General features: G+C 57.0%; 2 protein-coding genes across 8 annotated transcripts in view; one reads left to right on the top strand and one right to left on the bottom strand.

Moving 5' to 3' along the window:
* The window catches only part of ARHGAP1 (Rho GTPase activating protein 1), a 32,459-nt gene extending 28,584 nt beyond the window's left edge, over nt 1-3,875 (top strand). The window contains exons 8-13 of the mRNA XM_006157787.3: nt 615-722; nt 809-885; nt 1,074-1,151; nt 1,624-1,752; nt 1,932-2,035; nt 2,122-3,875. Coding sequence (XP_006157849.1) covers nt 615-722; nt 809-885; nt 1,074-1,151; nt 1,624-1,752; nt 1,932-2,035; nt 2,122-2,310 — 685 coding nt within the window. The 3' untranslated portion in view covers nt 2,311-3,875. The remainder of the gene's footprint in view (nt 1-614; nt 723-808; nt 886-1,073; nt 1,152-1,623; nt 1,753-1,931; nt 2,036-2,121) is intronic.
* A 3,913-nt stretch (nt 3,876-7,788) lies between these two features.
* The window catches only part of ATG13 (autophagy related 13), a 66,613-nt gene continuing 61,887 nt past the window's right edge, over nt 7,789-12,514 (bottom strand). For all 7 annotated transcript variants that reach the window (XM_006157781.3, XM_006157780.3, XM_006157783.3 and 4 more), the window contains 5 exons: nt 11,794-11,908; nt 11,186-11,263; nt 10,860-10,976; nt 9,657-9,785; nt 7,789-7,887 (listed from right to left, as the gene is read on the bottom strand). In XM_006157781.3, the coding sequence (XP_006157843.1) occupies nt 7,810-7,887; nt 9,657-9,785; nt 10,860-10,976; nt 11,186-11,263; nt 11,794-11,908 (517 nt within the window). In that variant the 3' untranslated portion in view covers nt 7,789-7,809. The remainder of the gene's footprint in view (nt 7,888-9,656; nt 9,786-10,859; nt 10,977-11,185; nt 11,264-11,793; nt 11,909-12,514) is intronic.

The following is a 12,514-nucleotide window of genomic DNA, read 5'->3' as shown; positions in this document are numbered from 1 at the left end:
ATCTGGAGAGGAGAATGGAGAAGGGATTGTGGTGTGACCATCCCCTCTTGGGGGTGATTTCTCGCTTTCTGTCTCTAATGTCTCTCTCTGTCTGTCTGGCGAGCGCACACACCCTATAGCGAAAACCTCTCCAAAAAAAAAAACCTCTAAGATTTCTATTTTGGGGGTGGCCCTGAAACTTTAATTCTGCTTTTTCATGAACTTTCTGCAGTTCCCTTTCGGTCAGATTCTTATGAGGATTAAATGACAGTCCTTTTTCTTTTTTGGGGGGTAGGGGGAGGTTTTTGCTATAGGGCACGTGTGCTTGCCAGAGAGACAGAGAGAAACAGAGAGACAGAAAATGAGAAATCACCCCCCGGGGGGATGGCCACGCTGCAATCCCTTCTCCTCCATTCTCTCGGGATCTTGGACACACACGGACACGGCGCCCATTTAAGCCCCCAGGTCCGGGACACGAACCCCGGTCGACTACGTGGGAGTCCAGCAACATAGCCATTACACTAACTGCTGGTCCCTCAATGACAGCCCTTCTAAAACAGCCCAGTGAGTGCTCACTTGCTGTGGCGGCTACAGAGCCACATGGCAGGCCTGACTGTCCTCCCATCCGCCCCCAGGTATGATGACTTCCTCAAATCCACCCAGAAGAGCCCTGCCACGGCCCCCAAGCCTATGCCCCCTCGGCCCCCACTGCCCAACCAGCAGTTTGGGGTCTCCTTGCAGCAGTGAGTATGCAAGAGGTGGGTGGAGTGGGCCAGGCCACCAGCCGAAGGCCTTCAGGTGGGCTCACGGCCTCGTTTCCCCCTTGCAGCCTCCAGGAAAAGAGCCCAGAGCAAGACCCGATTCCGATTGTGCTCAGGGAGACCGTGGCCTACTTACAGGCCCATGGTGAGTGCCAGGGCCCGCCCCCACCGCCTCCCCGCTGGTCTCCCAGCTCCCTTGGGGAAGCTGCTGGGCAGGGCTGATGGGCCTGCCTGCGTCAGCACCCCCGACCCTGTCTACCAACCCAGGCCAGAACGGGCGGGGTGTCTCCAAGGGCCCAGTGCTCAGATTCACCAGGCCCCGCTGTTTTCCAGCTCTCACCACCGAGGGGATTTTCCGGAGGTCGGCTAGCACCCAAGTTGTACGGGAAGTACAGCAGAAGTACAACATGGGTGAGTGGTGCCCTCCGCACCAGCCGGACCCTGTCTCTGCACGCAGCGGGGTGACTGGGAAGGATGCACGTGACTGTTCAGCGACTTCTCTGCCTTTCGCTCGCCTATGAACAAAGGACTGAGATTCTCCTCGGTCAGATTTCTGTGGTATTTGGTGTCACACGCTGGTCCCACTTCTGCATAGCTGTCTCAAGCCTGCTTCCTCCTCGGTCAGGCACCTGGGCCCTGGCTTCAGGCTCAGTGAGAGGCGAGGAATAACTGAAGTGTGTGTCAGGGGCCCCACTCCACCCAGGTAGCCTGAGCCCCTGTCCTCTGTCACTGGGAGGTGGGGAGGCAGGTACGAGAGGAGGCTTCTAGGTGGAGGAACTTGTGCAGCAGCTGAGGCCTAGTCTAGCAGTGGGGCCTGCCTGACCTCTAGTGGCTGCCGGCCTTTGGGCCAGGCCAAGCTCTTCTCCTTTGTTGCTCACTCCAGGGCTGCCCGTGGACTTCGACCAGTACAATGAGCAGCACCTGCCAGCGGTCATCCTCAAGACCTTCCTTCGGGAGCTTCCTGAGCCTCTGTTAACCTTCGACCTGTACCCCCACGTCGTGGGCTTCCTCAGTGAGTGCCTCTCTCCCCTCCCCAGGTGTGCGCACCTGCCAGGTCTGGGACTGTACTCGGGGCAGGTGTCTGTGCCCTCCGTCCCCTCGCCTCTGCAGGACTGAGGGCCTAGGCATCTCCAAGGAGAGCCTGGTTGGGGTCTCTCCTCCAGCCTGTGTCAGGGCCTCCATTCCTTATAGACATTGAAGAGAGCCAGAGAGTGGAGGTGACACTGCAGGCCCTCCAGACGCTGCCTGAGGAGAACTACCAAGTGCTCCGTTTTCTGACCGCCTTCCTGGTGCAGGTGAGGCCTCTGTTGCATGCCGTGGCTGCCGGGTGTGGGAGGCAGCTCTGTGGCTTCCCTCTGCATCTCCCCCAATTCCTCCACAGATTTCTGCCCACTGTGGCCAGAATAAGATGACCAACACTAACCTGGCTGTCGTCTTTGGCCCTAACCTGCTATGGGCCAAGGATGCCGCCATCACCCTCAAGGCCATTAATCCCATCAACACCTTCACCAAGTTCCTCCTGGATCATCAAGGGGAGTTGTTTCCCAGCCCTGACTCCAAGGGGCTCTGAGCCCAGCCCTGGTCCCACCAGGCCCTTCTCTGGTAGCCCCAGTTTGGACTCTTCCTCCTGGCATCAGCCTTATAGGAGCCTGGGGCTCCTGCCCAGGGACCATGAAGCCCCCGGGAGCTAGAGCTGGAGCCAGCCAACTGCCCCTCTGTCCAGCCCACCTCCCTGGCCCCGGAGGCCTCGCCGTGCTCACAAGACGGTCGTCTTCGCCTTACACTTCTCACTGCCTCTCTGGGTCCCTGGCTCCTTCCGGGCTCCCCAGAGCTGAGCTTGGCTCTTCCAGCTGGATGAAGACAAGCTCAGCAACCCCTTCCTGCTCTTTCCTGCTTGTCTCCTGGCATCTGTGGGTGACCAAATCCGCTGGCTAGGCCGCTTCCCTCCCTGAGTGTCGAGAGTGGACAGCTGAGCGCTGAGTCGGTCCTGCCATGCCTGGGCACCCCCTGGCTGGGTCTGCTGCCCTGCTTTTTAGAAGTCCCGCGGCTGCACAAAGGCCTGGGTGCAAGCACCCTGCTCCTGTCCTTGCTCAGCCTTGGTATTCCACACATGGAATGTGAGGGCCGAGTCGGCTTCCTCTTCCTCTTTCTCCTCCACACATCCTGGGTCAGCCTTTCCCAAATGCTACTGCCCCTCGGGTGGCCCTGGGCTGCCAGGACTGGCAGCTTGGATGTCAGGGCTAAGTCCCAATGTCCACCCAGAATAGACCTCCAGTCCACCCGAGAGCCCCAGCGGCTGCTCAGGTCCATACCCAGCAGGCTCTGCGCCTCCTGTCCTGTGTGGACAGAGACTCAGCCCGCAGGCTCTTGTGGACCTGCCCGCCGTGGAGACACACTGGTCCCTGTGCTGGCCCGTGGTGACTCAGCACATTGGGGTCTGGTGGCTCCTTCCTCTGGCTGCAGGACCTTGCAGGGGGCTGGAGTAAGGCTCCAAGTGCCCACAGGAAGGGCGGAGATCGGCCAGTAGATCAGCCCCCACAGGCATATGGACCCAGGGCCATGGTCCATCAGAAACCTGGACCCCAATGGTAGTTGATAGCCCTCTTCCAGCAGTGTCCCTTGGAATCACATGCCTTCCTAATGAACCCTAGGGACCCCCGTGTTAGTGCAGCCTTGTCTGATGGCAGGGAAGTCCCTGCAGTAATCCGGCCTCCACAAGCCTTGACCAGCTGGGGCAAGGACTGTGGGGATCCTCACTGTGCTCCCATCTGTGAGCCAAGTGGGGCCTGGGCCCAGCCTCCCCGGGTGCTGCCCCAACACCACTGGCCTGTCAGGATTCCTGGGCCTGGAGCTGCTGCTGGTCCTCTCGGCCCGTGTCGGGCCTGACCTGGGCTGCTCCGTTTTCTACCCGCCTTTGTATATCATGTGTTGCTCACAGCCCCACTGCCCGGGAAGCCTTTGGGATCTATGAGGTCTTTCTCCTGTCCCCTGCCCCACTGCTCGGTACCCAGGGGGGGGCGCTTGTACTGTGAATCGAGTGTTCACATTCACACTTAACGACTTCCTTGGCACCAATCATGTATTTCACCGTTTGCACTTTTTGTATTTCAATAAAAATGGAGATGGAAAACCGCCCATCGGCTGTTAAGGAAGTGAGGCATGGAGGCTTGGAACCTGGTGAGTTGTGGTGTGGTTGAGGAAAAAGTACCTCCCCGGCCCCGCTTCCCCTTCCAGCTCTCATCCACTGGTGACTGACCGTGAGGTTAACTTATCTCCCCAGCGTGGAAGGTTCGACAGCCACCTTCCACGTTTTGGTACTGCAGTGTCCCAGCTGGCCGCTGGGAGGTGTCTGATCACCAGGGCCCCCCCAGCTCGGAGGTAGGAGTGTAAAGGACCTTAGGTCTAAGGCCAAGCGAGAGAGGAAGCAGGGTGGGCTGGGGACCACGGTGTGGGCTTTGGGCACGTGCTGGACTTGGACCCTAGTCCCATCACCTTCACCTCTAACTGGTGACGGTCCTGTAATGTCCCACCTGACACTGCTGCTTCACCAGGAAATGGCTCTGCGGAGGGCCAGAAATGCCGTACACAGCACCTGACGGGGTGGTGCTCAGCACAGCAACCCACTTCTACGGATCACGTACCGATCAGGACATGAACCCTCAACCCCGACCACTCCTCTCGTCTCCTGCCCTGCCCCTCAGCCTGAACCCTGCCTGTCCTGCTATGCTGCCTGCGCACACGGAGGCTGGGACTGCTCCTCCCTCACTTAGGCAGGTTTTGCTTTGCAGTGCTTTAAAGGTTAAGCGGTAAATGTCCTCTTACTGCAGTTAAAAACGTTTGCCGTTGGGAGGGCCGGGAGATGACGGCTTGGCACAGCCATCAAGATCAAGTCCAGGTTTAATAGCAGTGAGGTGGCTATAGTGGCCCGTTGGGCCTTTTTCCTCCTGGCTCACATGGGCTGGGAAAGTGGGCCAGAGCTGCGGACTGGGCGGGCAGTGCCGTGAGGATGGCAATAAACACGGGCCCTGAGCTCCAGGAAGCTAGGCCTGCTGCACAGCCGTGGCCTTGGTCCAGATACCTCGAGGCAGCGGGCCCTGGCGGCCGCCTCTCTCTTGGAATCTGCTCAGTTCTAAGCTGGCGATGGAAAGAGGCAGAGTGGCCAGGGAAACAGAAGAGGGGGTGCAAGCAGGCGGGGAGCTGTTGTCTTGGGCTGGGCTCCTGGCAGGGCCACTGAGTGACTCAAATGCCGGGCTACCAAGGCCTTGGCAACAGTGGTCCCGGGGTGGGGACGCTTTAAAGGGGTAGGACACCATGCTGGTCACAGGCAACCAAGTGCTTTGGCTTCTTGGGGTCTCAAGTGAAGAGGGGACCCCCAGGGACAGTTTTTCCATCATCTCTGACCCAGGAGGAGGCCGGCATGGTGTGGTATTGTGGTCTGTCATGTGCGGTTTACAAGAGGCAAGGGCTCCCAGCCGTTATGGGCAGGGTTGGGCTGAATTTACTTCTCTAACCAGCCATTTCTTGTCTTGAGGCCTGGTCAGCCCGACATGGGCTGGGATGGCGACCAGAGAGCAGCTGTCTGGTTCTTGGCCATTTCTGCTCTGGCCTGCGCAGCCACCCCCCCTCACATGACATTGGCAGCCTCTCTGGAAACAGCAGAGCTCTCTCTGCCAGCTGTCAGCCTCTCCCCCCAGACCATGTCTTCCAGGCTGAATGGTGAGTTGTGTTATGCAGGGGGAAGAAAGCGGAGGGCAGTGGGCTCCATCTTACGATGGGTAAAATGACTTCACAGACATTGTCTCACCAAGTATTCCTACACAAATCTGACTAGGATCATTACAAGGAAAATGCAACTCCAAGAAGGTTCCAGAAACACCTAAGGTTGCACAGCCACTAAGTGGCCAAGCCTTGCCTTCCAAAGGAGCCCGGCCGGACTGCAAAGCCTTTGTACCAGGCTGTGCACCACTCTGCCCTGGCCGAGAGCCTGCCCACAGTGAGAGGTAGGCTAGGTTTCCAGACAGCTTGCAGGACAGGAGGCTGTAAAGTACAGAAAAAAATTTATTGGAAATCTTTCGAATACATCTTGAGTGTAGCTCATTATTTCCAAACAACGTGGGTTGGAGGAGGGACTCTGCCACCAGGACACCGATGACTGGTCCCGGCCTGCCCTCGGGGTGCTGCGGACAGTCCAGGGCTAACTTCTGTTGTATGGGGCCGAGGGGCAGGGGCCGGCCTTGGCAGCTGCTCTGCTCCTCTCTGGCCCGGCTCCCCGGCCTCTTCAAGGATGAGGTCCTGGAGAAAGGCTGCTGCCCACGGAGGCCAGCAGTGAGGGCATCAGAGGCCATCTTGGACAATCGCTGAGTCTTCCCATGCAAGGCCTCAGAGAGGCAGACGCTTTGATATGGGGAGCATCAATAACCTCGCAGGGCCCCTCCCCTTTTCAGTGCTGGGGCCTTCGGGGCAAATGTGATTTGAGTTCAGCAAAGCTGTGGATGTGCTTGGGCCCAAGCAAGGAGGGCTACTTGGCCTCTACCACGTGAACACCTCTCTGTGGCAGAACCCGCACGTTGCAGTGCTCCGGTCCAGAGCCCGCTCCCGCCCTTGGCAGGCAGCCGTGGAGGTGGGAACAGTCACATGCAGGTTACTAACAAGCAACGAGCCTCCTGCCAGTGAGCTCTGCAGGTGGCAGGGGAACGGGCTGGGAGGACAGATGGTGGGTGGGTGAGGCCAGGCACTTGACTTACTCAAGGAACAACACCTGAGGGGTTAGTTAAGTCAATCACAGGCCCAGTTTTGGCTACACTCCAGCGCATAAACCCTTGGGTCCCATACAGGCTCTGGGATTAAAGGGGGTGGTGGTCAGGCCCAAGCAGGAGGGAAAGCTCCACAGTCCAGCCCTGAGGAACAGGAAAAGGTACCCCTGCAACGGGACACACAGTGCCCCTCGGCACTCATGTGGCATAACTCTGGGGAATCATCACATTTAGCACCCAAGACTCGCTGGGCCGCCAGAGTGGAGTCAGCTGCCCCGCAGGAGCCGGGGAGGGGTGAGGCTCTCGCCAGGAGCTTGCAGGCAGCGAGGCTGCAGGCCTGGCCCTTGACCAGCCCCTCCCTGGGAAGGAAGGTCCTGAGAGCAGCAGCGGCCGGATTCCGGGGAACCTCCATGGCAGGAGGCCTCTGTCCCAGGAAGAGTTCCTCCACCTTCCCCAAGTGAAAACATCTAACCACAAACATGTTTTCTCTATAAAATAGCTGATTTCTCTGAAAGTCATAAATATTTACCATGTTCTGTAACCAAGGAGCAGCAATGTGGGAGGGAGAGGAGCGAAAAGAACCTGCGCTGCACCGCCCAGGGACAGAGTCCCAGCGGCCCAGAATCCCCGCCGCCCAGGGACAGAATCCTGACGGCCCAAAATCTCCGCCGCCCAGGGACAATCCCAGTGACCCAGATGCCTCGTCAACTCCAGGAAGCTGAGGAGCTGCGTGCAGGCAGCTGTCTCCACTCAGAGCCTCTGAAAAGGGCCAGCACGACCCTCGGGATGGGAGTGGCTGGCTCTGGAGTCCCCTGTCTTGGGCAGGCAGGACAGAAGGACAAGCCCAGCAGGCAGAGAGGGTTGAGATGCCAGGAACTAAAGGGGGCGAAGGCGCAGCCCAGACTGCCCCTCTCCTCCCAGCCCCAGCCCCTCCCTTGCTGCCCCTGCACGGTCTCTGCACAGTCTCTGCACGGACTCTGGACCACCGGGAGGAATGTCGGGGGGGGTGTGAGGGCATGGGATGCTGCTACGGAGAAGCCGATGGGAGGACCCCTGTGGAGCACTGATGGCGGCTGGTACGCGGTCTTCCTACTCTAAGGCCAGAGAGCAAGTCCTCTCAAAGCTGTTACTGGGCTTGACTGCCCCCACAGTCTCCAGGAGATCGAAGAGCAGGAGCTTCTGGGTCCCCACTGGGGAAACCATCTCCCCTCTACCTGGCTTGGAGCAGGGTGGGGGATGGGAATAGCTGATGAGTGGGAGGCTCTCTGTCCCCTCGGGGCACAAAAAGGGGATGCTGCTGGTACTCAAGGACATTTTTACTGCAGGGTTTCTACAAAGGCATCAAATTCTCGAACATTCTTCTCATGCACTGCCAGCTTCTCCGGTAACGAGTCCTGTATGAGGGAGAGAAGGGCTGCTTATCCAGGCAGGCCTTGAGCAGGCTTTGGGGCAGGGAAGGGGGTCCAGCTGGGTCTGGTGGGGGCCAGGAGTGGAAAGAACAGCCTGGGGGATCCAAGCTGGCCACACGCTCAACGACGTGGAAAGGGGCACATGGATGACACAGAGGGGTGAAACATGAAATGCTCATGGCGCAGATCACACCCATCCTAACGTAAATAAATAAATACCAAGTTTGGAGCTCTACAAAATACCGAAGTTTCTGAATAGTTCCTATACACCTTCCGCTGAGCACCAGAATGCCCTGTGGGTACAAGAACAAGACTTTCCTGCACCCCCGGGAGAGTGTGACTGCAGGTCTGCAGTGAGGCCTAGCAAGGAGGGGTGTCAGAGGGCACTGAGGGCAAACAGCAAGAGAGAAGTGGAGGGAGATGAGGTGCGAGGTGAACTGGCCTACCAGATGAACGGGTGCAGACGCCTACCGCATCTGCAGAGCAAACCGCCACGGGAAACGCCCTGACCGGCCAGCAAAGCCCTGAGAAACGGAGACATGCCTGCCCTTGTCCATGGTGGGCAAGACTCCCTGACAGCCATGGCTGTTGTGGGTGCAGGTGCCTGAGATGCAGAGGGCCTGGGACCCAGAGCACACTGGCTGCCTGTCATAGCGAAGGCGCTGGGACCCTGTTTCTTCCAGGGACGTGTTAAAGAAAAGGCAGGGAGCAAAGCTTTCGGAAGAGAAACAAAAACAGCACCTCCAGGACCCTGTGGCCCCCCACTCCAGGCCCTGGATCATGGGCACACATGTCCAGGATACTCAGGAAGGTCTCCAGGTATGAGTTCAGAACCTTCCCAGAGGGCAAGCCTGGCTGACCAGCCTGTTCTACCACTGCAAATGTCCTACAAAGTGTCCTTCGCTGCCACCTGGCCCTGGTATCAAGCTTCGCTCTGCCTGTCTGTGGGATCACAGGCAAGCTAGTCAACCATGGTGTCAGTCTTCTCACCTGCAAACTGGGATAAGGAAAGCGACCTCTTCTGGCTGTTGGAGACTCATGTTAAAACTCAGAAACAATGCCTGGCTCTCAGCCTCCGTAACTGTGGACGAGGCTACTACTGTGCTCGGTGTTGGGCATGTGGTTCTGTCTGCAGCAATTCAGGGGCCACGACTCCCCGATCTCTGCCTTCTGTACAGGAGGTGACCACCCCACCTTGGAGAGAAGGCCCTTGACCTCTGGTGGTGTAGGCACCCAAAGTTCATGGCTCTGCCGTCCAGAGGCAGGAAACAGGAACTGTCCTAACAGAGGTGTGGTCAGTGCAGCCAGTGTCGGGCTATCTGGCCCAACATGAGAAGCGCTAGTCGAGGGAATGAGCGCCCTGGGGAAAGGGCAGGAACATCACTCTCGGGACCTTCTGTTCTGCTCCGCCCAGTATCACTGGCACCTGCCTGGCAAGTTAAACAACTGAGTGAGAGAGCTGCTGGGGCAGCCTGGCTCTCAGCCTCAGCACGTGGAACACACTGGAACAAGGGCGTGTCAGTAACGCTGAGAATGAGCAGAGAGGAGGAACCAAGCTCAAACAAATGCAAGACAATGCTAGCAGGCACAACACACATCTCAAGTGTGAGTCCCACACAGTAACGACTTAAAACGGCCACTCTTATGTTAGAGGGGAGAGGGGGTGTGGGGTGGACCTGCGGCACAGGAATGACCAGCCATCCAATGGGGAGGGGAGGTCAGGGGTTAAGTCAGTGGGGGAAGGGGTTTCGTACCAAGTCTTCAGCCATGGACTGGGCTCCAATGTCTATGGAGAGACTGCTCAGCTGAGGGGGGTTCTGAAATTCACGATAGAAGGTCCCCAAGTCCATTGGAAGAATGTCATCTTTAGAAAAAGCCGGTTTCTTCAAAAACAAGATAATCAGTTTAGTCTCCTTAAACCACAAAGGAAAATCAGAGGACATAAGCTCTGAACTTTCCTCCCAGAAACTATTGAAGAAAAGGGTTTTCCAGCTTATCTCAGGGAGAGGAATCTTCACACCTTTCTCTTCTGAGCTCTTGCCTTTCTTTTTATTTTTAAAGTGAGGTTTTGCTAGGGACCAGCAGTTAGCATAATGGCTATGTTGCTGGACTCCCACGTAGTCGACCGCAGTTCGCATCCTGGACCCAGTGGCTTAAAACTCACGCCAGGCGTGTGTGCGTGCGTGCCCAAGATCCCGAGTGGAGAATGGAGGAGAAGGGATTGCGGCATGGCCATCCTGCCTGGGGGGTGATTCTCGCTTTCTGTCTCTCTGTCTCTCTCTGTCTGCCTGGCGAACACATGCACCCTAGAGCAAAAATCTATCAAAAAAAAAAAAGTGAAGTTTTGCTCTAGGGTGCATGTGTTCGCCAGGCAGACAGAGAGAGACAGAGAGACAGAAAGCGAGAATCACCCCCCAGGCAGGATGGCCATGCCGCAATCCCTTCTCCTTCATTCTCCTCTTGGAGTTTTAGGCACACATGTACAGCGCCTGGCCTGAGTTCTAAGCCACTGGGTCCAGGACTCAAACTGTGGTCAACTATGTGGGAGTCCAGAGACGTAACCATTACACCATCTACTGGTCCCTGGGCTCTTGCCTTCTAATTCTGGAGATGACATCCATTCTCCTCTGGTCAGAGTTATGTCCCCTCTCTTCAAATTCCTTTTCTAAGCAAAGTGCTACCCACTTGGGCACGAAGAGGTCCTATGTGGGGACCACTGGGAAATCTCCACGTAGAGTTGAATCTCACTGTCAGTTTCAACCAAAGGCATTACACAAATGCCTTGTTTCTGGGCCTCCAGAGGTTGCCCCACACAGGGCGAACAGCAAGCTCCACCTGCCCCGCCCGTCTGTTGGCACAGCCTGCCTGACCCTGGGAAGGAGACCTTGCTCCAGTGCAGGTGCCTCTGTTTACCTCCCCTGGGATGACAAAAGTCAAGGAAAGAGAAGCCCACTTACGAAATCGACCATAACGAAGTCGTCATGAGTATTTCCACTGCTGCCCCCGCTGGAGCCATCAGAGTGCAGGCTGCCTTGGAGAGGGGATTCGGTCTCTGGGGAATCTGGAGGATTAACCTGTTTCAGAGGAAGATGGAGTTAGGGGCCAATTCTGAGCTGGATGCAAATAACCGTTCATTTTTACTTAGAAGGAACCTAATGCGGGCTACAAATCCCTAAGCCCAGGGACACGGCTTATGGTCTGTAGAGGGCTCGGTGACTCATGGTGAGCCCAGGAAGGCTGGCGACTGCACCATCTGAAAGCAGGCAGGCAGTGGCAGGCTCACCATGGGATCGGTGTCCTCCAGCTCCAAATTCTTGGGAGCAAACATGGCAAAGGGGATGTCCAAACTTGTCAGAGTCACCTGAAGAAATAGGAAGAAAGCGTCAGTGCCTGTTTCCCCGCCCAGCCTTACAGGCCGCCAGAAGCGCAGAGGCCCAGCAAGGCTATACACCTAGGTGACCACCCTGTCCCTCAGGCTCCCATCCTGTTAGGGGTCCCCAACATCCCCCACTGCCCCACCCTATCACCTATGGCCACAGCATAACAAGGGTTCTCAAGGACCCTGGGATTCAGCTTTGGAAGCTTGATCCCCAGTAATTCAGTGCTTCTCTGGCCCGGCCAGGGAGGAACTGCCTGTTTCAACAAAGCTGAGGCAAGACAGTGTGGCTTTCTGTACTAAGCGGTATCTGGTTCCTCTTTCCTATGTGATCTTAAAAGATCACAGAACAACAGTTCCTAGTTATTTCTGAAGGAGGTCAGTTATTAACCCTCTTCACAGAAAAATGAACAAAAACACACAATTTTGCATGCTGTTTCAGTAGTCCCACAGACCCCAGCCTAGGGATCTCCTCAGGACTCGGCCATCTCGGGTAGCAGTGGCTGAAGAATCACCTGGTTGATAGGTTTGTTGACAAAAGCCCCCACTTTTCGGACAAAGATGGTCTCCAAGACATCATGGGGGGAGGCCCGTCCCTCACTGCTGTTTGACACGGTTTCGGTGTCCTCGCTGGAGAAGAGAGGTACGGTTGCTACTCATTTCAAACCACTGCATACACCATTTAGATCCCCCCAAGTCCACCGTCTCCTGGGACCATGGCCCCGAGCAGGGCCCACAGGGCCCGCCCATGTGGGAGACTGCACTGTGCCGGCTGTCACCTGCCTTTTCGGGTGATGGCAGAGAACCGCCCGTCCTAAAGAACCACAGGGCATGCGTGTCTGAGTGAAGCGCGGTGTCCTCGTGGGTGAAGCCGCAGGAGTGTGAGGCGTACCACGCTGCCGTGCAGCAGTGACTAGGCACGCGGCAACTCTCAGAAACAACGGCGATCTTAATCTACCCCACAGCCAGAAAGCACATTTTAGCTTTTCTTCCTTTTTTCAATATACAAATACTTAAGACCATAGTTTCCAGTGCACTGTTCAGTTTAAGCCTTACTTCACTGCCATTCTCCAAAGGGGAGAGCCCAAGATGTACTCCTCAGAGTCCGCTCTCTCCGACCCTCAGGAGTTGCCTGGCTCGGGTTCTCTGTGGCCCCACCTTGCCTCCTCCTCTCTTCTGGCCCCCCCACCCCGCCATTCCTAAAGGCCTTTGAATGCCACACTAAATTACACGGCT

Source organism: Tupaia chinensis, unplaced genomic scaffold (assembly GCF_000334495.1).
Source record: "Tupaia chinensis unplaced genomic scaffold, TupChi_1.0 Scaffold000561_1, whole genome shotgun sequence".
Classification (NCBI taxonomy): domain Eukaryota; kingdom Metazoa; phylum Chordata; class Mammalia; order Scandentia; family Tupaiidae; genus Tupaia; species Tupaia belangeri.
This window is presented reverse-complemented; position numbering and strand designations above follow the sequence as displayed.